The following is a 25,195-nucleotide window of genomic DNA, read 5'->3' as shown; positions in this document are numbered from 1 at the left end:
ATGGAAACGGAAGAGTTAATACGGAAGTGTCAAGCCATAACACTTGAAGGAGAGGAAGCAGACAAATTTATTTTTGCAGGCCAGATGAAAGAAAAGGGTTCCAAAGCTGTTGCTGGTTGTCTTGTGGGAAAAATTCTTTTAGCGAGAGGGGTAAATCGTGAAGGACTCAAAACAGCTTTGGACCAAGCTTGGCGTACTGTTCATGATTTTAAGGTAGAAAGCTTGGGTAGCAACATATTTGTTTTTAAGTTTCTCTCAGAAGCTGATAAAAAGAGAGTCTTTAATGGAGGACCGTGGCACTTCGATAGAGCCTTGATGGTTCTCCAAGAACCAAAGGGTATTGGTAGTATCAAAAAACAATCCTTTTCTCATGTATCCTTCTGGATTCGAATCCATAATGTGCCATTGATGTGTATGGATACTAGCATAATCCGAGAGCTGGGGTCGAGGGTTGGAAAGGTGGAAGACATAGGCATGGATGCTCAGGGTGAATGCTTTGGGGAATTTGTGCGTATCCAAGTCTCGGTGAATATTACAAAACCTCTGAAGAAACTTATAGTCCTAAAGCAAGAAGATGACGAGGACATCCCTTTGCCTGTGGTGTATGAACGATTACCAGACTTTTGCTTTTGTTGTGGATGCATTGGACACCAGTTCAGAGAATGTATGGAGTATAAAGGCCAGCAGAAAGAAAACTTGCCGTTTGGACCATGGTTAAAAGCAGTTTCATTAGCAGACAGAACCAAGCTAAACAGAGCAAAGGAGAAATGGAGTAGAAAGCACGAGAAATCTAGAGAAGAAGTTCCAGAATCGGATAGTGCAGAAATCCCAAACCCGGGTTCACCCAACTTAACCATGGGTCAGAATTTCGGATCCACATTGAATAAAGAAAGCACGGAAAGGGAAGGAGGGCTAATAAAGGTGGGACACGTGGAGAAGGGTGCTGTGACTGTTGACAATTTGGAAGGAAGCAAAAAGAAATTGATGCAACCCAATGACAAAAAGCTGAACGGTGCAGCTGAAATTTCAGATGTAACAGGAATGCAGGACACAAAGGCGAGACTTTTGCTAGAAAAGGAAAATTTAGAGGGAAATGGAAAGGGAAAGAAATCTTGGTGGGCAAAGAAGAAAAACGGGCAAATGAAACGCACACAACCCAAATGAGCTCAGAGGAAGAAGTTGTAGACGAGGGGCTGGAGAAAAAAAAATCGAGGCCCAAATGGAAAAGATGGAAAAGTCAAGCCCGTGACACAAACAAAAAACCTAGTAAAGCTGGGACTGTGGTATCAAAACGATTATGCAGCGAGGTGATGTGGGCTAGTCCGAAAAAGAAAAAAGCCAAACCTGCAAGCCCTGCGAAGGAAGTCTTAGTTGGTAGCCCAACTGAACCCCTCTCAGAAACTCTCAAACTCAGCTGGGAAGTAACAACCATGGAACTCATGGAGGTGCCCGAACCAGTTATGGAGGAATTATCGGCGGAGGCTGGTGGTCAGCCCCGCCGAAAGCAATGAGTATCTTAAGTTGGAATGTTCGAGGTTTAGGGAATACCCGAACATTCCACAAGTTAAAAGACAATCTCCAAAAACATCAGCCTCGAATTATTTTTCTTTGCGAAACGAAATTGGAGTATGGCCACATGATGAATACGGGGAAGAGGCTGGGGTTAGATAATTGTTTTGCTGTAGGTAGAAGTGGCATAGGGGGTGTTTTGGCAATGCTTTGGAATGAGGATTTGGACTTGGAGATTGCCTCTTACAGTAGCCATCATATTGATGCCATTGTCAGAGGGGTAGATGGAAAGCAATGGAGACGGGTATCTACGGGCATCCTGAGGCCGGGCAAAAAAGACATACGTGGACACTCCTTAAAAGACTTGCAGGTCTGTTCACTTACCCGTGGATTTGTTTTGGAGATTTTAATGAAATATTAAACCCCAATGAAAAAATGGGTGGGAATGATAGAAGCTTAAGTATGGTGGCTGAGTTTAGAGATGCAGTGAGGGAGTGCAAGTTGGTCGACATTAAGTGTCGAGGGTACCCTTTTACGTGGTCAAATAGACGTTTTGGACCTCATTTTGTTGAAGAAAAATTAGATAGATTTTTAGGGTCGAAGGAGTGGGAAGCTGGTTTGTCTGAACTGGTTGCTTATAATCTAGATACATGGAGCTCGGACCACATTCCAATTATGCTGAAAGTGCAAACCAGAATCAGGGGAGTGAAGTTTCATCGAATAAGGAGATGTAGGCTGCATTATGAGGACATGTGGAGCCCCTATGACGATTGCAAGCGTATTGTTAAAGAAGAGTGGGAGATGAAGATTGATTGGGATAAAAAGGATCCAGTTCAATGTTTCAACAAAGCAACAAAAGACTCAATGGCCCGCCTATTGTCATGGCATAGGCAGCATTTAGGTGATAGAAAGAAAAAAGTGGAGCAGCTGAAGAAAATGTTGGTGGAGATGAAGCTTAATCAAGTGCAGTATGAAGAAGACAATGAGATGGTGAATTTAGATAAGCGAATTGAGAATTTGCGGATGGATGAGGAGATTTATTGGAGACAAAGGTCAAGAGTTGAATGGTTGAAGGAAAGAGATAGAAACACCAAATTCTTTCATGCAAAAGCCTCGTCAAGGAAGAAAAAAAACAGAATTTGGGGAATTATGAACAAGCAGAACAGTTGGGTGGAAGATGAGGAAGAGGTGGACAAGCAATTTTGTGATTATTTTGCCGAGCTGTTCACCACATCCAATCCTAATTCAGACCACATCTTAGCTGCCCTTAGAGAGTTAACCCCAATAGTCATGGATGAACTGAATCAACAGTTGGACAGCCCGTTCTCAGCGGAGGAAATTTACACAACCCTATCTCAAATGAGTCCTACAAAGGCGCCGGGATCGGATGGGCTGCCTGCGGCCTTTTATCAGAAGCATTGGCAATTGGTCAGGTATGGAGTTATAAATACATGTCTTCATATCCTAAACAATGGAGGTGACATTGCCCCTTTAAATCATACACATATTGCATTAATCCCTAAGGTGTCAAAACCTTCGAGAGTAACCGATTTCCGACCCATAAGCCTTTGTAATGTTATTTACCGAATAGTTGCCAAAACAATTACAAACAGACTCAAACACATCCTTCACTACGTCATAGCTCCAACCCAAAGTGCATTCATCCCGAATAGATTAATCTCGGATAACATTATTATAAGCTATGAATGCTTGCATAAGATAAGGCATAGCAAGGGGAAAAAACATGGGCTGGTGGCTCTTAAACTAGATGTCAGCAAAGCTTATGATAGGGTAGAATGGCCTTTTCTGAAGCAAATTATGCTGAGAATGGGGTTTTCACAGAGATGGGTTGATCTGATCATGAATTGCATTTCTACAGTCTCTTTCTCTGTTATTTTAAATGGGGTGGCAAAAGGATTTTTTTCATCCACAAAGGGGACTTAGACAAGGCTGCCCGCTGTCTCCATACCTGTTTATTATGTGTGCTGAAGCTTTTTCCAATCTGATTAGACAGACCGAGCATCAAAAGTTTATCCATGGTTTAAATTTCGGCAAAGATTTGACTATCTCCCACCTCCTGTTCGCTAATGACAGCCTGATTTTTGCTAGAGCAACGGCTGACGAGTGTAGAAATCTAAAGAGGGTGTTTGAATGCTATGAGAGGGCTTCGGGACAGATTTTTAACATGGAAAAATCATCCATGTTTTTCAGTAGCAACACAAAGCCGGAACATGTAGCAGCAATAAAACAGATTTTTCAGCTTAATGTCGTCTCTAAGCACGAAAAATATCTTGGCCTTCCATCAATGATAGGGAAAAGGACTAAGGGTTTCTTCAACGAGATAAAGCTCAGGGTGCTCAGTAAGATTTCAGGCTGGCAGCAAAATTTCTTCTCATGCGGAGGTAAAGAGATCCTTATTAAAGCAGTGGCACAAGCAATTCCCATTTATGCTATGAGTGTTTTCAAGCTTCCTCAGGGATTGTGTGACGATATGCAAAAGGAAATAGCCAAGTTCTGGTGGGGCTCATCGAAGGAGAAAAAAAAACATCCACTGGTCTAGGTGGGAGAACTAGTGCCAAGTTAAAATCAGAGGAGGTTTGGGGTTCAAAGATCTCTCCTGTTTCAACCAGGCCCTCGTGGCTAAGCAAGGCTGGAGGATCATCCAAAATCCAGGCTCTCTAGTGGCCAGACTCCTAAAGGCAAGATATTTTAAGCATTCATCTTTCCTAAAAGCAAATTTGGGTTCCAAACCATCTTACATTTGGAGAAGCATTCTTTGGGGAAGGAAGTGTTGGAGAATGGCTGCAGGTGGAGGGTCGGCAATGGGCAGCAGATAAATATCCATAATAGCAGCTGGATTCCTAGACCATCAACCTTCAAACCCATCTCATCTCCAAATTTACCAAAGGAAGCCTATGTGGCAGAGCTTATAGATGACAACAACTGCTGGAAGGAAGAGCTAATCTATCAACATTTTGGTAAAGATGATGCTGAAATAATTGTTCATATCCCTCTCCCTAGACAACAAAATGGAGATACTATAATTTGGCATTATGATAAGCGAGGGAACTATTTAGTTAGAAGTGGCTATCAGCTAGCTTTAAAGAAAAAGCACCAGGACATTCCTAGTTGCTCAAATCAAAACCCCAGCCAATGGAATATCATTTGGAAGTTGCTGCTCCCCGAAAAAGTTAAGATCTTCCTTTGGAGAGCGGCAAATAATCTTCTTCCCACAGCAGAAAATTTAAGGAAGAAAAAAGTGATGCAAGAGGCAACTTGTCCAATCTGCAAGAAAGAGATAGAGAGCACAGCTCATGCCTTATTGTTCTGTAAATTTGCGAGGAAAGTGTGGAGATACTCTTCCCTGGGAATTGATCTGAAAACTGAAAATTTCCCTGATGTTATTACTTTGCTTCATCACTCATATCATCATCACACCAATCTAAATGGTGAGCTAGTTGCATCATTTTTGTGGGTCGTTTGGAATGCTCGGAACAACTGGCTGTTTCAGGGGAAGTGTGATGATCCATCACGACTGATAGCCAAATCAATGTCTACAGCAGATTGTGTCAAACGAATAAAGCAACCAGAGCACAATTTCTCACTGGAATTGACAAGCATGCAGCAAAGCCAGTGGAGTCCTCCTAGTGAAGATTGGGTCAAAGTTAACGTGGATGCCGCAATGGATGAGCAAAATAATCTTGCTGGTTTGGGGGCTGTGATCAGGAACTACAGAGGTGAAGTGGTGGCTGCAGCAGTAAACACTATCAAAAGTTTTGGAGATGTGGAGATGTATGAAGCAAAGGCTGCTTTGTGGGGAATTCAAGCAGCTATTAAGGCGGGGGCATCATCAATCATCTTAGAATCCGACTCGAAGAGGGTGATAGAGCTTATAAACAGCAAGCAAAGCACCTTAACAGAGCTTTGTTGGGTGATCTTCGACATTCTAGAAGCCAAGAAGAGCTTCCAGAATTTCAAAGCTCAGCATGTAGGGAGGACTTGTAATACTTTAGCTCATGATTTAGCTAAGCTAGCTCTTTGGAAGTCAGAACCATGTATATGGCTGGATGAATTTCCAGTTGAAATTGTGTATTTGTTCTCTCTTTGAGGCAATGAAAGGTGTACTTTCTTTTAAAAAAAAAAAAAGTATGTGCAATTTGAGTGCAATTACTACACAATTCACAAACAGAAAATTCGTTTCTTGGCATCTGATTTGCACGTGGTTCACCAAGTCCCGTGGCGCAAGAACCGAGCGATATTATTTGTCCAGCGTTAAGGTTTTGTCTTGTAACATTTTGTGCTAGTGTGGAAGAAATATTGCAAAACAATTGTGAACATCAAACAATCTGTAAGATGGTTGGTGGCATTTATACGAAAAAAAAAAAGACAACCAAATGAGAACCAATTTTTTTAATTTTTATTTTTCATTTATTCGCTTCATTTTCAATGCCCTGCTTATTGCGCCGAAATTGATCAATTCGAAGTAAAGTTGTTCATATACACTAGGGCCCGTTCGGTATTGATGCATGGTTCCTATTTTTTTTTTTTACTTTTATAATTTAAGTGCATGTTCGGTGGAATAAATTCTAAAAATAATAATAATAATAACACGTAAAACAAACTCCAGTTGATAGTAATAACAAGCAAAACACTTTGGCATACACATTTTCGCTGTTCTTCAAAACAAATTATGAAATAAATTAAGAAACAATATTTGACGCATTACTCAAAGCATAATAAATAGACTGCATAATCATCGGAGCAGATATATTATCAGTGGCAATAGAATTGAAAATTCAAGGTATTGGATTTTTTTTTTACCTTCACGTGTATTTGTAGTTTGCAAAGAACTTGTCGCGATTGTTGGCATCGAATCTGGAACGGTGAGTACTTGAAAATGGCATCGAATCTCGAACGGTGAGTACTTGAAAAAAACACTCTGATGCTCAAGTTAGTGTTTAATTAAGATTAAAGAAATAAGAAAGATTGAGAAAATGATTTTCACTCTCTAAGTATGAACAATACTTTTGGAGGCTCAAGATCTCTTTTCTCTTAGAGTTGAGCCTCTAGTTATAAATTATGAGTGATGTAGATTTAGAGTTTTGCTTTGAACCCTTAATCTAAAAACATGTATCACCCATCATTTCTGCACACGTGGGGGTGAATTTGATTTAAAGAATTATTCCTCCCTTATGTATTTCCTTACTTGTATGACCTTTGAGCGTGACTTCCTTAAACCAATGGATTGCAGAACTAATTCTCCCTCTTGCCATTTTTATAAGCTTCGGGAGAAATTTTTTCTTAGATGTTATTCTCTTGAAATAACTTAGGTGATATTTCACCGGAATAACTTCTACTATCTGATAGGATAGACACGAAACATGATTAGGTACCTTTTAGAATATGACACCTACAAAAATTATCGATGATTATAACTAGTGAATTTGAAATGTTTGTGCTTGAATGAAGTATACTTTTTGTTTGAGGGAAAAATAGGAAAGACAATAAAGCGTCACGTGTCGACAAATGGAATGACTCCAGCATAATCTGAGGTACCCCGCACAATCCGAGGTACCTCACACAATTTGAGGTACCCCGCACAATTAGAGGTACTCCATATAATTGAAGGTATCCCGCACAATCCGAGGTACCCGGCATGATTCAAGGTACTCCGCACAAGTAGAGGTACCCCACACAACTAGAGGTACCCCGTACAATTAGAGGTACCCTACATAAATTGAGGTATCCCGCGTAACTCGAGGTACCCAGCAGATCGGATGCAAGAGAATCCTCTGAAAATATCCGCCATGAGAAACGTCTCTATCTCTTAAAAGATATTATTCGATTTTGTCAGAATTAAGAATCAAGAACATCGTACTAAAAGAGGGGGACAGCCGCCTGCTACCTCTGCCAAAAGTGAAGGACATTGTCCTAAGGACAGTGGTCCTCAGCCGCCTACCCGACAGCAACTGCAGAAGTACCCTGGACCACTTTTCTGCGTCACATCTCCAAAGGATGCGATACGCTGCGAACATGCAAATAATGGCCCCAAAATCATAAAAGGTAAAAAAGACGTTAGCCGAAAGGGGTATGCCACGTGGCAGTTGAGGTACTCCATATATAAATGTGCATAGGTTTTATTCTAAAAGAGGCTCTCATTCACCATTAACACTCACACTCCAAAAAATAGGTTCTCTTCAACTTTAAACCTTAATTTACAGAGGGCTAGCCAGCCCTTTTTACCATAAAAGCTTGAGTTTGCTAACTTGAGCGTCGGAGTGTGAACGTCGGGGTACCCCGGCTTCGCCTCTAACCTCTATTTCACAGTTTTGCAGGCGTGAAGTTCATTTTGAAGGACATCTCTCTTGGTTCTGACCTTTCACCATGGTTACCACTCCCCCTCCCCTTCTCACCTCCCCCGGATTTTAGATACACCACACCGCACATAACAAACCAATGAGGTACCCCGTCTCCCCCAAAAATACAAATTCATTATTCTAGATTGGTTTGGCTTTTCCTACCCTAAAATCTATCGAAAACACTTTTCATTATGAAAATGATTGTGGAAGAAATACGTTGCGTTCTAGTTTTTGGTTCTTGTTTTAGCCACCAATTGGAGAGAAATGATTGAATTGAAGAGTTAGGAAAACGAGCGAGAAAGAAATTTCATTTCTCTGGCGACAGTTGGGATTCAAGTTCTATTGACACTGCTGTTGCCCGAATTGGTTGGTTTGCTATTGGAGTTGAAGGAGAAGCATCATTAGGCGTTTGGACCTTCGTAATGCTTTTTACTTCCTTTTTTGTTTCAAGAAAATGCGAATTGAAAAACAACATCAAACACGCCTTTAATTTGTTGAATACAACTTGTTTCTATTGCGGCTTCAAGTATGGCGACACTTTGCATGCCTTGGTTTTTTGTAAGCATGCTATAAAGGTATGGAACTTATCTCAAACCCCTTCAGTTTCAGCAATATGACCTTCTTATACTTTTCCTGCCTCTCCAATTTTATAGCATCAGTTGTTATATAAGAATCTAGACAATCTATGTAAATATTTTTTTTTTTCGATGAATGAATGTTAATTATTAAAAAAAAATGGTCTGATAAGTGGTGTATAAAATTGTAACTAATGATGCTGGTTTGGGTGGACTCTAATTTCTCATTGGATTTGGATTATAGAATCACTTCAATAAATTAATAATGTTGGATAATATAAAATCTATTAAGGCTCCGTTTGGTACAGCTTATTAAATAGAGCTTATACAAATAGAGCTTTTTGACAAAAAGCCATTGGGTGTTTGGTTGTCAATAAAAAAAGTACATTTGAACCATTAAACTATGTGATATTTTTTATATTATATATATTTAGAAAAGCTTTATAACCTCTACTCTCAAAAGCTCAAATTTTGGGCTTTTCCTAGTAGAGGTAAATTAGCTTATTTAAGCTAAAAAAACTCTACTAAAAAAATAACCAAACACCATAAAAAATTTTAAAAAGTGGTTATACGATTAAATAAGCCATACCAAACAGGCTCTAAATAAAGGTGATAGTAATTGTTTGGGGATAAATAGAGTATTGAAAATGAAGCGTCATGTGTCGATGCAAAGGTTATGTAATTATTAGTTATCCTCTGGGGTACCCAACCTACCCCATAAAATTCGGTACTAAGGATACTCAAGATACCCGGCCTACACTATAAGCTCGGTACTCGAAATACCCGACCTACACTATAAACTCGATACCCAAGATACCCGACCTACACTATAAACTCGATACCCGAGGTACTCGACCTACACTATAAACTCAGTGTCCGAGATACCTGGCCTACACTATAAACTCGGTACTCGTGGTACTCGACCGACATCATTAGCTCGGTACCCAAGATACCCAACCTGCACAATAAACTAGGTACCCGAGATACTTGACCTACACTATAAACTCGGTACCCGACCTACACCATTAGTTCGGCACCCGGGGTACCCGACCTACCCCACAAAACTTGGTACCTGGGACACATTGAGTAAGGGTAAGAAGGTTAGGAAAAATGTTTGTCAAATGTCAAGAGATATGTGAGCCACAAATCTCAAAAAGATCGGTTGAATACGTGTAAAAAAAAAAAAAAGAATCGGTGAGGAAATCTCGTGCTACAAAAGAGGAGACAGTTGCCTATCACGCCAGCGAATTAGCAAAAAGTTTGATATTATGACAGTTGGGACCACCGGCTTTTCTTACTACGCCTGTAAAATTACAGCGAAATTGCAGAGGTACACGAGACCACTCCATTACGCCCAGCACGTGAATACGCCACAAACTTGCCCTCTACACATTTTTGAAACACCTAAGCCGTCATACGCATGAAAATAAGAATATTCCTGACATGACAGCAGGGAACGCCACTAAAATAGCGCCAGGTGGCACAACGACCAGGGTACACCATATAAATACTCAGGTTTAATTTTTATCAAGTAAGTTGACACACACACCACCAAAAACTAAGGTTTCTTCAACCTCAAAACCTCCATTACCGAGAGCTTGCAAGCTCTCTAACCTGAGATAACCCAACTCTGACTTGAGTGTCGGAGTGTGGTCGCCGGCCACCCCTGGCTCCACCTCTGACCTCTTTTTTAGTTGTTTCGTAGGTTTAAAGCGAGTTTCACCAGCCCTCCGCATCTGAAGTCAGACCCCCTCCATATCCACCGACATCTCAATCCTTCTCCACTCCACAAAAAATCTAAACAGCCCGCACGCGACGAACAAGCGAGGCACCCTACTCACCAACAAAATATAAATTTATTGTTCTTGGTTTGGTTTTGTGGTTTTTTATTCATTGACCCAAAATCAGTCACAAACAGTAATTAATATATAAATTAAAAATCTATTAATAATTTCTCTTATCCTTCTTACGAAATCCCTCCTTAGAACAAACAAATATCCTCGAGGTCATTTTACTTGTTTTCTTATTATTAGAAAATGTCTCTTTACTAATACTAAATCCCATTTTCAATGCATACTTATTGTAGAAATCATATGCTAATTGCTCATATTCAAATTCCATTTCAAACTTACACTTTCCATCCAAATCAGTCAAGCATTCTAAAGCCATAATAATAAGTCTGTAACGATACATAAGATAAATAAAGAAGACAATTGTTTTAATTAATTGTAGAAATCTGGATCCATAAAGAAGCCAAACATCAAGAAAAAATAAATAAATCAACAAATTGAAGGTAAGATGCAAACCTTATTGTCAATTTCTTTTCTCCAATGTGTGCTTTTTTTTTTTTTTACAGTTTTCTAGAGATGGGCGTCATTATAGAAAGAGATGAGAGGGAAAAAAAAGAGTAATGATACAGCCACAAACTCTTGTACAAATTTATTTTGTACAAACTGACGTGGAATTAATTCATTGGTTGAATGAAAATATAAATTAATAAAAATAAATCATGTGGGCCAAGTGATATTTAATTCAACCAATCTTATCATGCCACATCAGTTTGTACAAAATAAATTTGTACAAGAATTTGTGGCTGTATCATTACTTAAAAAAAAATCTCGGAAAGAATTTAACAACAATCACGTGAGTTTGAATTTCTCAATAAATAAAAATTAATTAAAATAAAATCTCAGCAGTTTAATTTCATTAATAACAGTTCCTCGAAAGTATAGGAGGATTAGAAGAGAAAGACCCTAAAAAAGGATCTGAATCCTTTCTTTTTTGATCCAGTAATCTCAATTTATCGTGCTAAAAAATTATTTATTTTGTTCAGGCTGAACTAAAAAATTATGTTTCTGGCTCCCACTTACCATAAACTATGTTTTTGAATTTGACTACGTCAATCCCTCATTTCACTTTAAAGTTCCCTCAAACCCAATTTCACGAATTTTAGTTTGAATTTATATTCCCTCAAATTCCCAAAACATCGTTCTTAGCTAGGTGCTTGTTAAACAAGATGAGAAAAAAAAATTCATCTGGGTTCAAATTCTTTTCCTTTAAGTTGATGATTTGGTAACAAATGTGATCGAAATTTTTGCAAATATACAGTAACTCAATCGAATTGTTTATTCTTGGTACAGACATACGGACTCTTGTGAACCTCGGTTTGGTTTTGGCTTTGTTTGTGGGGTAGTTTGACAATGAAATGGATTTATATTCGATTAGACATGAATGTCGCCATGTTCATTGCAGTGGAGGATTGAGAGACTTTGAATTTGAAGGTTGGAAATAAAGGGGATTGGATGTGGGATTTTGCATTAATTATAATTTCAATTGCCGTTTGCTTCAAAAGTTTGGTGTGGCCCTGTAGGGTTCCAATTTTCATAGTTAATATAATTATAGAGAATTGGAGTTATGAAAGAAAAAGAAAAAGGAAAAACATCAATTGGAGAATGATGATGCTGACCAGTTCAAGGAAGATGATGATAGCGATGACAGCAGATCCAAAACTTTCCAAAAGTCTGTCCATACTTAGACGAGTCAGGCTTAGGCCAAAAGCCTATGTATTCGGAGTAAGCTTGGGCCGGGTCTAGGCTTAGATAAAAAATTTTAAAATGAATTTGTAATAGTGTTTAAAATAGGAAAAAATAAAAAAATGCTTAAATTAAAAATGATTTATTGATTATACAATATATAATAGACTAATAATCAAATACACAAAATATAAAATATATAAAATTTAAAAAATAAAGTGGAGGCTTTTTCCACTAACTCATATCCAAGTTCATCTACTGTTTCAGCCGATAATTAGACTCATTCATTGCGGGCCGGACCTAGATCCCTCGAATCTAGATAGGTCTTGCACGGGCTAGGCTAGGCCTGGTTTTTTTTACCATCTCTAGATGATGAGGTGCAAGAGGGCTCCGCTTTCATTTTTTGTTATTAAGTTTTTTTTTTTAATTTTTGAACGCATAATCCTGAAAAGTCCTTTCCTAAACGGGTGGGATGCATTTGTTATTTTAACAAAACTTTGGTGTACAGTGTACATAGTGGCAAAGCTGTGAAATTATTTAACAATCTAGATCTTTTCTAGATATTTTTTTCTTAGTTCTCTGACATTTTTAAAGATCCATTGACATGTGTCATTAATAAAATTAAATGGTTAAAGATTTTATTCTAACTAATTTTTATCTAAATAAACATTTAAACTCACGTGTGTTTAATTTTACTAGTAATACATGTTAATAGATTTTTATAAATATAGAACGAATAGGAGAGAAAATGCCTAAGAGAAGATGTTGATCCAGAAAGAAGGAAAACTATTGACACCAACAACACTTGACCTGTTTTATTTGACATATTCTATTATAGCGACTGTATTACAAGAGTAGCTTTTGTACAAGACCAAATAAGGGGTTGCTTATTACTGTGATAAAGTAGCTGGTTCCTAAATCTCCATTATACAATTGAATTGATATGTAATAAAGAGACAATTCGCTCACGAGGTTGCTGATCTTCACTTTATAAATTATAGTTCATACGGTCCACAAAATTAAATTATCCTATGAATATATGAAACTGAAATCTAGTAGCCTCAAAAAATAAAATATTTAAAATAAGGATATGGCTATGTTGGAATAGATTTATGGTGGAGTAGGAATCTCATCATACACGTAAAGTAATAAATAATAAAAAATTCATTATAATTTTGATTGTGTGGTTATAAAGAGATGTCCTACTTTAGAACAATTCCATCGTAGTTACACCCATAAGATAATTAGGGATGGCAAAAATCCCCACGAGGACGGGTACCCTCGGAGATTTTCCCCATTCGGGGAGAGTATGTGGATAATTTCATACTCAATTTCTTATTCGGGGAAGGGACGGGGAAATTTTTTTACCCAATTTCTTATTCGGGGAGGGGACGGGGATGAGGTGGTTTATTTTAATATGATTAACTCAAAATCGAAAATAAAAAAAATGTATTAGTTATTCAGGGATCAGTGACCCTCGGGGATTCCCTGTTATTATTCGGGGAGAGGATGATAATTCTTTTAAATAATTTTAATGGGGATAGGGAGGAGATGAGGACATACGTAAAATATCGGGGATATGTATGGGGAGATTGTTCCCCTCCCCTCCCCTCCCCATTGCCATCCCTAAAGATAATCACAATGTCCCTTGCTTTGGCACCATTCCAAATGAGATAACTAACAATTTCTAAGGTGAAGAAACATGGTACGATGTGAGAGATAGAGTCACTCCTACTTTCATGATAGGATATGAATGGACTAAATAAAACGCACGAGATTATCATGTATATTAGTGTCTTCGTAAAGACATTGTCATTTTGTAATGATTTGATTGCTTTGTCCAAGGTCCCCTCATATAAACACACAACCTTGGACAAGGTCCCCTCATATAAACATGGTATCGTCTACAATGTGTTTGGTCTTTTGTTTTTTAGTTAGTATTTTCTATAATTGTTTTAGAGAAGAAAAACGATATTTTTAATGTGATATTTTTAGAAGTGAAAGGGTATTTGCTAAATTGTTTCCAAAACAATATATAAAATAAAAAAAAGTAAAAAAATACAATTGGTAGTTTATCTGACAATATGAAAATAATGAAAATGTGTTTGGTGAAATTTTTTTATGCTTTTTTTATTTCCATTGTGTGATGCATTTAGTGATTATTTGTTTAATATTCATATTATCATTGTAAATTTGACACAAGTGAAATTATTAATAAAAAAATTTGTTAATTATTATTATAATATAAATGGAACTGCATCACTCAAAACAGTATTCATTTACAAAAAAAAAAAATCGTTCTTATTGGAAAAAATATTGAAAGAACAAGGTGAGAAAGAAATATGAATTTTATACCTTTATGTAACAGAAATTTATGTAAAAATCTTTACGTATACGTCAAATTGAAAAATAAATAAATAAATAAACAGGATTGCATATTTGCAGACTGTAGCTGAGGTGAGGTACCAAAGAGAGAGGAGAGATCAGGAGTTAGTTTGGGAAAATAAAATAAGAAAATTGATAAAAGTAAAATATTTTTAACTGGGCCCAGATGTAGACCACATACTGACACAACCACTCCTTTTTTGTTTTTACCCCTCCTATTCTTTTTTTTTTCTTCCCCATAAAATTAAGAGAATGTGGTGCACGGCTACCTTTCATCAGCGATTACGTATCCCCCATTTTTGCCTTACTAAATGGGAGCCTCTATGTTATAATTAATGTACATATACACTCAACAACAACCACACAAATAATGGGTCCACACAATTTATGTGGTTGTTGTTGAGTGTGTATGTTATATTAATTATAACATAACATATTATCTAATGGCTTAGTAACGTAGGACGGCTGCTTAGCTTCCGGTGAGCATAATTTAGGCCACAGACGTCCGTTTGGGACGTAATATTTTTTGTATTGAAATTTACGATGAGATTAATTAAAATTAGAATCGCTTATATTATTTTGGACTATACTTGAGCCCAAAACTTTTGTTTTTTTATCGTTTTTAAATTTTCAGATTTTTTAATTTTTTTTATTTTTTAAAGATTTTTATGTTTTTTTAAAGATTTTTATTTTTTTTAAGATATCGAATTTGGATATAGTTTATTTTAGATTTCTTATTTGATTAGGAGAATTTAATTATCATATTATATTTTTAATTTAATTATTTTAAATACACAAAATTTAATAATTAAATACACAAAATCTATATATATATATAAAGTTGGGACTACAAGAGGTGATGTGGCATCACCATTTCTCATTATTTCATATTCTCCATTATCCAATAAATTAGTTAAAATTAAAAAATAATTACATTACAAAATATTAAAATAGATCATTCATCTTCCCTCAATAATGTCATTAGAGCATAATTTTAATGTCATAATCTCATATTTAATTATTCAATCTTTTGTTTAGTGCCTTTTGGCTTCTTCAAGCTCCATAAACATTAAATATTTAAGATTTGTGGCATCATTATTTCTCATCTTTTTTTATTCTCTATTATCTAATATATTGGTTGAGATTAAAAAATAATTACATTACAAAATATTAAAAATTTATATCTATCTATTTATCTATATCTATATCTATATCTATATATATATATATATAAAGTTGGGACTAGAGGAGGTGATGTGGCATCACTATTTCTCATCTTCTTGTATTCTCTATTATCTAATAAATTGGTTGATATTAAAAAAATAATTACATTACAAAATATTAAAAATAAAAAATAATTATTAGATTATAAAAGATTACATGTCTCTTCCTCTTTCTATTTAAATTCAATAATATGTAACCATTAATAATAATTAATTATAAATCTTGAAACATTTATTTATTTTATTATGCCAACAATTAAACTTTAGTGGCTTAAATATATCAATTAATTAATATAGGAAAGAATATTCCTTCATCTTCCCTCAACAATGCCATTAGAGCATAATTTTAATGTCACAATCTCATATTTAATTATTCAATCTTTTGTTTAGTGCCTTTTGGCTTCTTCAAGCTCTATAAACATTAAATATTTAAGATTTGTGGCATTATTATTTCTCATCTTTTTATATTCTCTATTATCTAATATATTAGTTAAGATTAAAAAATAATTACATTACAAAATATTAAAAATAGAAAATAATTAATAGATTACAAAAGATTACATGTCTCTTCCTATTTCTATTTAAATTCAATAATATGTAACCATTAATAATAAATTAATTATAAGTTTTGAAACATTCATTTATTTTATTAAGCCAACAACTAAACTTTAGTGGTTTAAAATATATCAACTAATTAATATAGGAATGAATGTTCCTTCATCTTCCCTCACCAATGCCAGTAGAACCTAATTTTAATGTCATAATCCCATATTTAATTATGCAACCTTTTATTTAGTGTCTTTTGGCTTCTTCAAACTCTATAAATATTAAGCATTTAAGATTTGTTATGTTTGAGTTTTTTTTATTATTTAACCAACATCCTCTTTAGAAATGTTCTTGTGTTTTTATTTTTTGACTTATTTAAATTTTTATTATTGTGTGCTTCATGGAGTACTCTTTTCTTCATGAGTTAAACAATGATAAAGATAGTTAGATGATAAGGGTTATGCTTTGTAAGATGTGGGAGTCTGTTAATACCTAGAAAAATAGAAAGTTGATTAGTGTGAACATACTTTTTATGAATGAAAAGGTTGTGTACACTTAATTATACACATTAATATATATTTTTAATGTTAACAAAAAAATAATTAACTTTCATAAATAACATTAGTTTTATAAGGCTGCGTCATCTTTTTTAAAAATCATATTTTTTATCAGTTTCATTAAGTGAAAAGTAATAAAAAAAGATAATATTAAATTTTTTTTAAAGCCGCACAAAGTGCGGTTCTATTTCTTAGTTTAAAATATAAAGTACGGACTTTTTCCACTAGCTCATATTCAAACTCATTTACTGTTTCAGTCCATAATTAGACCCATTTATTGTCGGCCGAACCTAAATACCGCTGATCTAGATAGGTCTTGCATGGGCTAGGCTAGGCCTGATTTTTTTTGCTATCTCTAGATGATGAGGTGCAAGAGGGCTCCGCTTTCGTTTTTTATTATTAAGTTTTTTTTTTAAATTTTTTGAATGCATAATCCTGAAAATACAAATTTATCCTTCAATTTAATCTATTAAACGGCAAAATATAACATAAGGCTGCATAAGTCCTTTCCTAACCGGGTGGGATGCATTTGTTATTTTAACAAAACTTTGGTGTACAGTGTACACAGTGGCAAAGCTGTGAAATTATTTTATAATCTGAATCTTTTCTAGATATTTTTTTCTTAGTTCTCTAACATTTTTAAAGATCCATTAACATGTGTCATTTATAAAACTAAATGGTTAAGATTTTAATCTAACTAATTTTATCTAAATAAACATTTAAACTCACGTATGTTTATTCGCAATCTATCTGCAAGCGGTTACAAGAATTCCTTGTAATAAAATGATCTGTCTGGGTAGCCTCAATATTCAAAATGACACTTGCACCCTTTTGGTTTAGTATAGCCACCAGTTGCAGTAGTTTTGACTTGGGAGTACTGGTGGCAGTAGCGTTGAAGGTGGGCGAAGGCGAAATGTTTCTTTCAACCTAGCATCTGAATAATTTAATTGAGGCTCTCTTCAACGGTGTTGTTCATACTCACAACATCCACTAATTAGGCTTGAGCCTTCTTCATCTTCTCTGGATACAACAGCAACATTGTCATCATCCACTCCAATATTGTTGTCGTAGTGTCTATGCCGATCGCTTTTTTCGTTGATTACGTTCAGCGCCCCCCCCCCCTCCCTTTTTTAACAATTTGCAGATTCGTATCAAAGTAGAAAGAGAGAGTTTTAGCTGTAAATAAAAATTAATTAAATTAAAATTTTAGCCATTTAATTTTACTAGTAATATATGTTAATAGATTTTTAAAAATATAGAAGGAATATGAGAGAAAATGCCTAAGAGAAGATGTTGATCGAGAAAGAAGGAAAAGTATTGACACGGGAACACTTGACCTGTTTTATTTGACGTATTCTATTATACCCACTGGATTACAAGAGTAGCTTTTGTAAAAGACCAAATAAGGGGTTACTTATTACTGTGATAAAGTAGTTGGTCCCCAATTGAATTGATATGTAATAAAGAGACAATTCGCTCACGAGGTTGCTGATCTTCACTTTATAAATTATAGTTCATACGGTCCACAAAATTAAATTATCCTATGAATATATGAAACTGAAATCTAGTAGCCTCAAAAAATAAAATATTTAAAATAAGGATATGGCTATGTTGGAATAGATTTATGGTGGAGTAGGAATCTCATCATACACGTAAAGTAATAAATAATAAAAAACTCATTATAATTTTGATTGTGTGGTTATAAAGAGATGTCCTACTTTAGAACAATTCCATCGTAGTTACACCCATAAGATAATTAGGAATGGCAAAAATCCCCACGAGGACGGGTACCCTCGGGGATTTTCCCCATTCGGGGAGGGTATGTGGATAATTTCATACCTAATTTCTTATTCGGGGAAGGGACGGAGAAATTTTTTTACCCAATTTCTTATTCGGGGAGGGGATGGGGATGAGGTGGTTTATTTTAATATGATTAACTCAAAATCGAAAACAAAAAAAATGTATTAGTTATTCGGAGATCGGTGACCCTCGGGGATCCCCTGTTATTATTCGGAGAGAGGATGATGATTCTCTTAAATAATTTTAATGGGGATGGGGAGGGGATGAAGACATACATAAAATATCGGGGATATATATGAGGAGATTGTTCCCCTCCCCTCCCCTTCCCATTGCCATCCCTAAAGATAATCACAATGTTCCTTGCTTTGGCACCATTCCAAATGAGATAACTAACAATTTCTAAGGTGAAGAAACATGGTACGATGTGAGAGATAGAGTCACTCCTACTTTCATGATAGGATATGAATGGACTAAATAAAACTCACGAGATTATCATGTATATTAGTGTCTCGTCAAGACATTGTCATTTTGTAATGATTTGATTGCTTTGGCCAAGGTCCCCTCATATATCATCTCTCAGCATCTCACACACAACCCTTGACAAGGTCCCCTCGTATAAACACACAACCTTGGACAAGGTCCCCTCATATAAACATGGTATCGTCTACAATGTGTTTGGTCTTTTGTTTTTTTAGTTAGTATTTTCTATAATTGTTTTAGAGAAGAAAAACGATATTTTTAATGTGATATTTTTAGAAGTGAAAGGGTATTTGCTAAATTGTTTCCAAAACAATATATAAAATAAAAAAAAGTAAAAAAAATACAATTGGTAGTTTATCTGACAATATGAAAATAATGAAAATGTATTTGGTGAAATTTTTTTATGCTTTTTTTATTTCCATTGTGTGATGCATTTAGTGATTATTTGTTTAATATTCATATTATCATTGTAAATTTGACACAAGTGAAATTATTAATAAAAAAATTTGTTAATTATTATTATAATATAAATGGAACTACATCACTCAAAACAGTATTCATTTACAAAAAAAAAAAAAATCGTTCTTATTGGAAAAAATATTGAAAGAACAAGGTGAGAAAGAAATATGAATTTTATACCTTTATGTAACAGAAATTTATGTAAAAATCTTTACGTATACGTCAAATTGAAAAATAAATAAATAAATAAACAGGATTGCATATTTGCAGACTGTAGCTGTGGTGAGGTACCAAAGAGAGAGGAGAGATCAGGAGTTAGTTTGGGAAAATAAAATAAGAAAATTGATAAAAGTAAAATATTTTTAACTGGGCCCAGATGTAGACCACATACTGACACAACCACTCCTTTTTTGTTTTTACCCCTCCTATTCTTTTTTTTTTTTTCCCCATAAAATTAAGAGAATGTGGTGCACGGCTACCTTTCATCAGCGATTACGTATCCCCCATTTTTGCCTTTACTAAATTTACATAGGATATTATCTAATGGCTTAGTAACGTAGGACGGCTGCTTAGCTTCCGGTGAGCATAATTTAGGCCACGGACGTCCGTTTGGGACGTAATATTTTTTGTATTGAAATTTATGATGAGATTAATTAAAATTAGAATTGCTTATATTATTTTGGACTATACTTGAGCCCAAAATTTTTGTTTTTTTATCGTTTTTAAATTTTAAGATTTTTTTAATTTTTTAATTTTTTAAAGATTTTTATGTTTTTTTTTAAGATATCGAATTTGGATATAGTTTATTTTAGATTTCTTATTTGATTAGGAGAATTTAATTATCATATTATATTTTAAATTTAATTATTTTAATAAATTCACGATATTTGGGCTTGTTATAAAAGGGGCTCAAAACTTTAGTTTTATTCGTTTAGATTACTCTCAATAATAAAGTTAAATCATATAGGCCAAGCATATTTAATCTAACCAATTAAATTGTGCCACATCAATTTATACAAAAATAATTTATCAAGAGATTATTGATCTATATTTACTTACATTTCATACACTAGTCTCATTATGACTATACATTTGTTGGGGGTGGGCACGTTAGATTGTATTTCTTAATTGAACAAAGGTATTAAGATAAAAAAAAAAAGTAATGTTATTTGCATAAAAAATTGTACATGACAAATAAAATGAAGATTTTTGTATAAAAAGTAAAAAATTTATAAAGTGAATGAATTTTATTTGTCTTTAATGATACAAATTTTCATGCAAACGACATCACCTTTTTTTGTATATATATTTTACTCACAATTATATTCATGTGCTACACAAGGTTTTCAAAGGAGAGTGACCTTTAAAAAAAAATGTCACCGACACACAAGAAAAAAATAATTAAAATAAATAAATAAAAAAATGTCTAAGTCCCCTATATAATAAGTGCATGTGAAGCTGAGCGATGCCATTCAATAAGTAGCCCTCGCAGAACAAAAAATGATTTTCCTACTACTCCTCTCCGTTTTTCTTCGCGGAGCTTCTTCATCAATCCTTTCCGAAGACACACCTATTAGCTTCTCATTTCCCTCATTCGCCAAAGACAGTTGTGACAATAAGACCCTCATTTGCTACGGAGCGATTGAAAGTTCCGGCGCCTTAAGCATCACACCAGGCCCTCCACCAAACCTGCCGATCAGAAAGGTTGGACGGGTTTTATACGGCAAGCCTCTGAGTTTACAGCGATCTTTTATTGATACCACCATCACCATTAAGATCTCACGCCATCAGAATTACACTGATCGTGCCGGAGATGGCATGACGTTCATTTTTGCAAGCGATAAAAACGGTCCATCAGCAAAGGGCGTCGGCGAATATCTTGGACTGCAGTCTTCACCAGGTATGATTATCAATGTGAAGAATTAAGAATTTATGCAGATACCATTGAAAGTACTGACAAATGCATGCATGGGCGCATTTTATTTATAATGGCAGTCAAATGATAAACAATATGATGATATATCATATGTTCTATATATAACACTTATACATATATATTCATGATCATGCATGTAAATTATGCAGGCGATAAATTTCCTCCATTAGCCGTGGAGCTGGACACATGCCTGAACAAGAACCTGAATGATCCAGATGATAACCATATTGGCATCGACATAAACGGAATCGAATCAAATCCAGTTAATAGTCTGCTTGACGTTGATCTCAAAAGTGGACGAGCAATCCAGGTTCGAATTTATTACAATCCAGACTTTGGACAACTCTCTGTTTATGCGGCATATTCGGGGGAAACACTTGTGAAGGTGGTTGAAAAACCCATTAACCTGTCAGATATAATTCCAACGCCCGTCTATGTTGGATTCACAGCAGCTACGGGGGACTTTTTAGAAAGCCATGAGGTTATAAATTGGACCTTCAACTCGTTCCCAGTGCCGCCTTCTCTCAAGGAGAAAAACCTGGTGATGCCAATATAATTCTAAACCGTCCTTGAAAAACCATGTCACATAAATTATAATCAATAATAATTAATATCACCAATAAAGTGACATGGCTCTTGCATTAAAATATTGAATAAAATGATAGCAGCGACTAGGATTAATACTGTTTGCTTGCTGTCTGAGATGTACTGTATGTGCTTATGTAGAAATGCTCATATTCAGCTTCTATTGATTACGTTGCAGCTTTGAGCTTCTGATGTTTTCTTTCCCTTTTCCTCGTTCTCTTCTTTAAGTTTATCGGAACAAAATTCTCTTCTCACGGTGGATATCATAGCATAAAATTTAACCATAGGAAACAATGCATGCATCGCTATAGATATTAATTACATGTGGAGTCCTTTTCTCCTGCGAACGTCTGTACGAATTTTTGTGCGATGGAACTCAGATTTTTAGAACGTCGTACACTTGCCTCTAGATGTATATGACAATATAAACTCTATTAGAAATCTGAATTCATACATTTATTGCGTAGTCCATAGTTCTATCGATAATAAATATGAAATATGTGAAAAGAATCCATATCAAAGAATTTTTCTAAATGCAGATATATTTGGCTAATACCCAATATAACATGCATATACATTTGGAAGATGAATTCCTAATTTACGATTATTGATTACTTACTTTTATGTTATTAAAGTGCGCCGAAAAATTAAAATAAAGGTTTAGAAAAAAATGTCAAAAGGTAATAAGAACATTAAATCGGTGAAAAATATTGAAAATAAGAATAGCATGATTGGAACAATAAAAACGACAACGCTGAAAAGAAAATGTTGAAAAATACGGAGAAAGAGAGTCAAGAGACAAAGACAAATTAAAAAAAAACTGGCGATAAATTTTGGAACACGAGATGTTAAAAACAAATGACTAGAAATTATTAAAAGCAGTTTTAATAAGTAATAAATATCGTAAGTAATACATTAGGAAATATGCATATGTATCATGTTACCTTCTTCCATGGACGGTCCCTCGGAAATTAACTGCATCTAATAATCACTATTTTCTTAAAATTACTTTTGTGGTTCGGGGCAACATCAAATTCCGCATCGAAATTACTAAATGGTACGGTACCTCATATTTTTGCACTTTATGAGATCTCGAGTGACACAAGTTAAACTACCCAAACAAATACATTAATGGTGCGTTTACTTCATGAGAATGAGAATGTGGTAGAATGAGAATGGGTTGGGAATAAGAATGTGCTGGAATGGAAATGAAATTTCAATGTTTACTTGACAAAATAAATGGGAATGAAGAATGAGAATGAGAATCAATTTACCAAAATACTCATAGTATTAATAATTAATAAAAATAATTAATTTATCATTATTAACAATATTATCATTATTGTTGTTGTTGTTGTTGTTGTTGTTGTTGTTGTTGTTGTTGTTGTTGTTATTATTGTTAAAAATAATATTAACAATAATTAATTATTAAATTTTATTAACTTTATTATTTTAGTTATTATTAATTATTGTTATTTTTATTTTTATTAATATTATCATTATTAATATTTATTATTATTATATTTTATTAACTTTATTATTTTAGTTATTATTAATTGATGTTAATATTATTTTTATTAATATTATCATTATTAACATTATTAGTATTGTATTTTATTAACTTTATTATTTTAGTTATTATTAATTACTATTAATATAATAATAATAATAATAATAATAATAATAATAATAACAACAACAATAATAATGATAATATTGTTAATAATGATAAATTAATTATTTTTATTAATTATTATTTTTATCATTATTTTTATTGTTAATAATGATAATATTAATAAAAATAAAAATAATTAATAAAAACTAAAATAATAAAGTTAATAAAATTTAATAATAATTATTATTATTATTATTATTAATGACATTTAAAATAATAAAATTATTTGTGATTTGAACAAAGGTAATTTAAGAAATATAAAAAAATTAGAAGGATAGAAAAGTAAATTTATGTTTCATTCCCAATCTCACATTTTCATTCCCAACCCCTCCATGGGAATGAAATTTCTTTATTCCCAAAGTGTGTGGAGCCCACACAATTTATTCATATTCTCAAATTCAATTTTGTCAAGTAAACATAGTTTTGATTCACAATCTTTATTCCAAGAAGTAAACACATCATAAATGTTTAAAAACGACAAATTAATGCACATGCAATTGCTGAGATGCAAGTAACAATACTCGCATATTTCCTAATCTGGGGTTTAGATTGGATATAAGCCAAAAAAATAACATTTATGATACCCTATATCGGAGAATGCCTCGAGGCAGTTTCAATTTTAACATTATTTTTTTTATAATGACTTTTATGTGTATTAAATCTAGTTTTCTTTTATTTATTTATTTTTAAATAGGTGTATGTCTCTTATATTCAAGTTTTTCAGATGAAGCTTATGTTGTGGATAAGGGTAATTGGGGGCAGGCATTCAGTTCGATTTTTTTCGAATCAAACTAAACTGAAATTACTCAATTTTGTTCAATTCATTTCTAAGAAAAATAAATAAATTAAATAGTTCAGGAACTCAAGAACCGATTGGTTCTCATTTGATTCAATTTAAAATCGAACTTAATCGGAGAATCAATTGGTTCTCATTTGATTTGGTTCAAAACCGAATCAAATCAAAGAACCGATTGCTTTGCTGTTTAAAATTTTTTTAAAAATATTTGTTTATAAATATAATATTTATTTATTATAAAATTATTTGACATTAATATTTTTGTATAAATCATGAATTTGTAGTGATCACAATTGAATAGAATTAAGAAAAAAAAATTAAATTTAGGTGAAAAGTCCAAAATTTTAACTAATAAAAAAAGAAAAATTATCAAAATTCTTAAACTAAATAATATTAAACGAAACTGAATTATAGAATCGAACTCAATTTGGTTTATTTATTCATGAACCAATCAGTTTTAGTTCGACTGCATTCAAGGGAAAAACTGAACCAAATCGGTTACTGCCGACCCCTATGGATAATAACGGAGGGAGACCTCTCTTGAAGCTACTACGCCGCTCTCTCTTCCGAAAACGTTGTACCCATTTGCTTCTTTCTCTCCACTGGAGGCAGGTCATCTCTCTTTGGCAAAATACTTTCTTACTTTTATTTTCTAGAGTTTTTGTCCTTTCTCTTTATAAGACGGTTTTATATCCAGCTAGATCAAGAACATATATATATTTTATTCGTTTTGATGTCCCTACAAAATTATTTTTTAAAAATAAACAACTTAATATT

At 34.0% G+C, this 25,195-nt stretch overlaps 2 protein-coding genes across 2 annotated transcripts; both read left to right on the top strand.

The window, feature by feature from the left end:
- Positions 1-1,164, top strand: LOC127901315 (uncharacterized). Its single transcript, XM_052438395.1, has one exon. It carries the CDS (start codon positions 1-3, stop codon positions 1,162-1,164), a length of 1,164 nt encoding a protein of 387 aa, XP_052294355.1.
- A 19,719-nt stretch (positions 1,165-20,883) lies between these two features.
- Positions 20,884-22,136, top strand: LOC102630138 (lectin). Its single transcript, XM_006495169.4, has 2 exons — positions 20,884-21,326; positions 21,512-22,136. Exons 1-2 carry the CDS (start codon positions 20,927-20,929, stop codon positions 21,916-21,918), a joined length of 807 nt encoding a protein of 268 aa, XP_006495232.2. The 5' UTR covers positions 20,884-20,926; the 3' UTR covers positions 21,919-22,136.
- The last annotated feature ends 3,059 nt before the right edge of the window (positions 22,137-25,195 follow it).

The sequence above is a fragment of the Citrus sinensis genome, chromosome 1 (assembly GCF_022201045.2).
Source record: "Citrus sinensis cultivar Valencia sweet orange chromosome 1, DVS_A1.0, whole genome shotgun sequence".
In the NCBI taxonomy this organism is placed as follows: Eukaryota; Viridiplantae; Streptophyta; class Magnoliopsida; order Sapindales; family Rutaceae; genus Citrus; species Citrus sinensis.
The sequence above is the reverse complement of the archived record's forward strand: the minus strand, read 5'-3'. Positions and strand labels throughout refer to the sequence as shown.

What these genes read in the sequence shown, in the direction of transcription:
- LOC127901315 (XM_052438395.1), top strand. Translation starts at nt 1, where the DNA reads ATGGAAACGGAAGAGTTAATACGGAAGTGTCAAGCCATAACACTTGAA.
- LOC102630138 (XM_006495169.4), top strand. Translation starts at nt 20,927, where the DNA reads ATGATTTTCCTACTACTCCTCTCCGTTTTTCTTCGCGGAGCTTCTTCA. An exon ending in TGGACTGCAGTCTTCACCAG is followed by an intron (nt 21,327 to 21,511) that starts GTATGATTATCA and finishes TAAATTATGCAG; the next exon opens with GCGATAAATTTCCTCCATTA.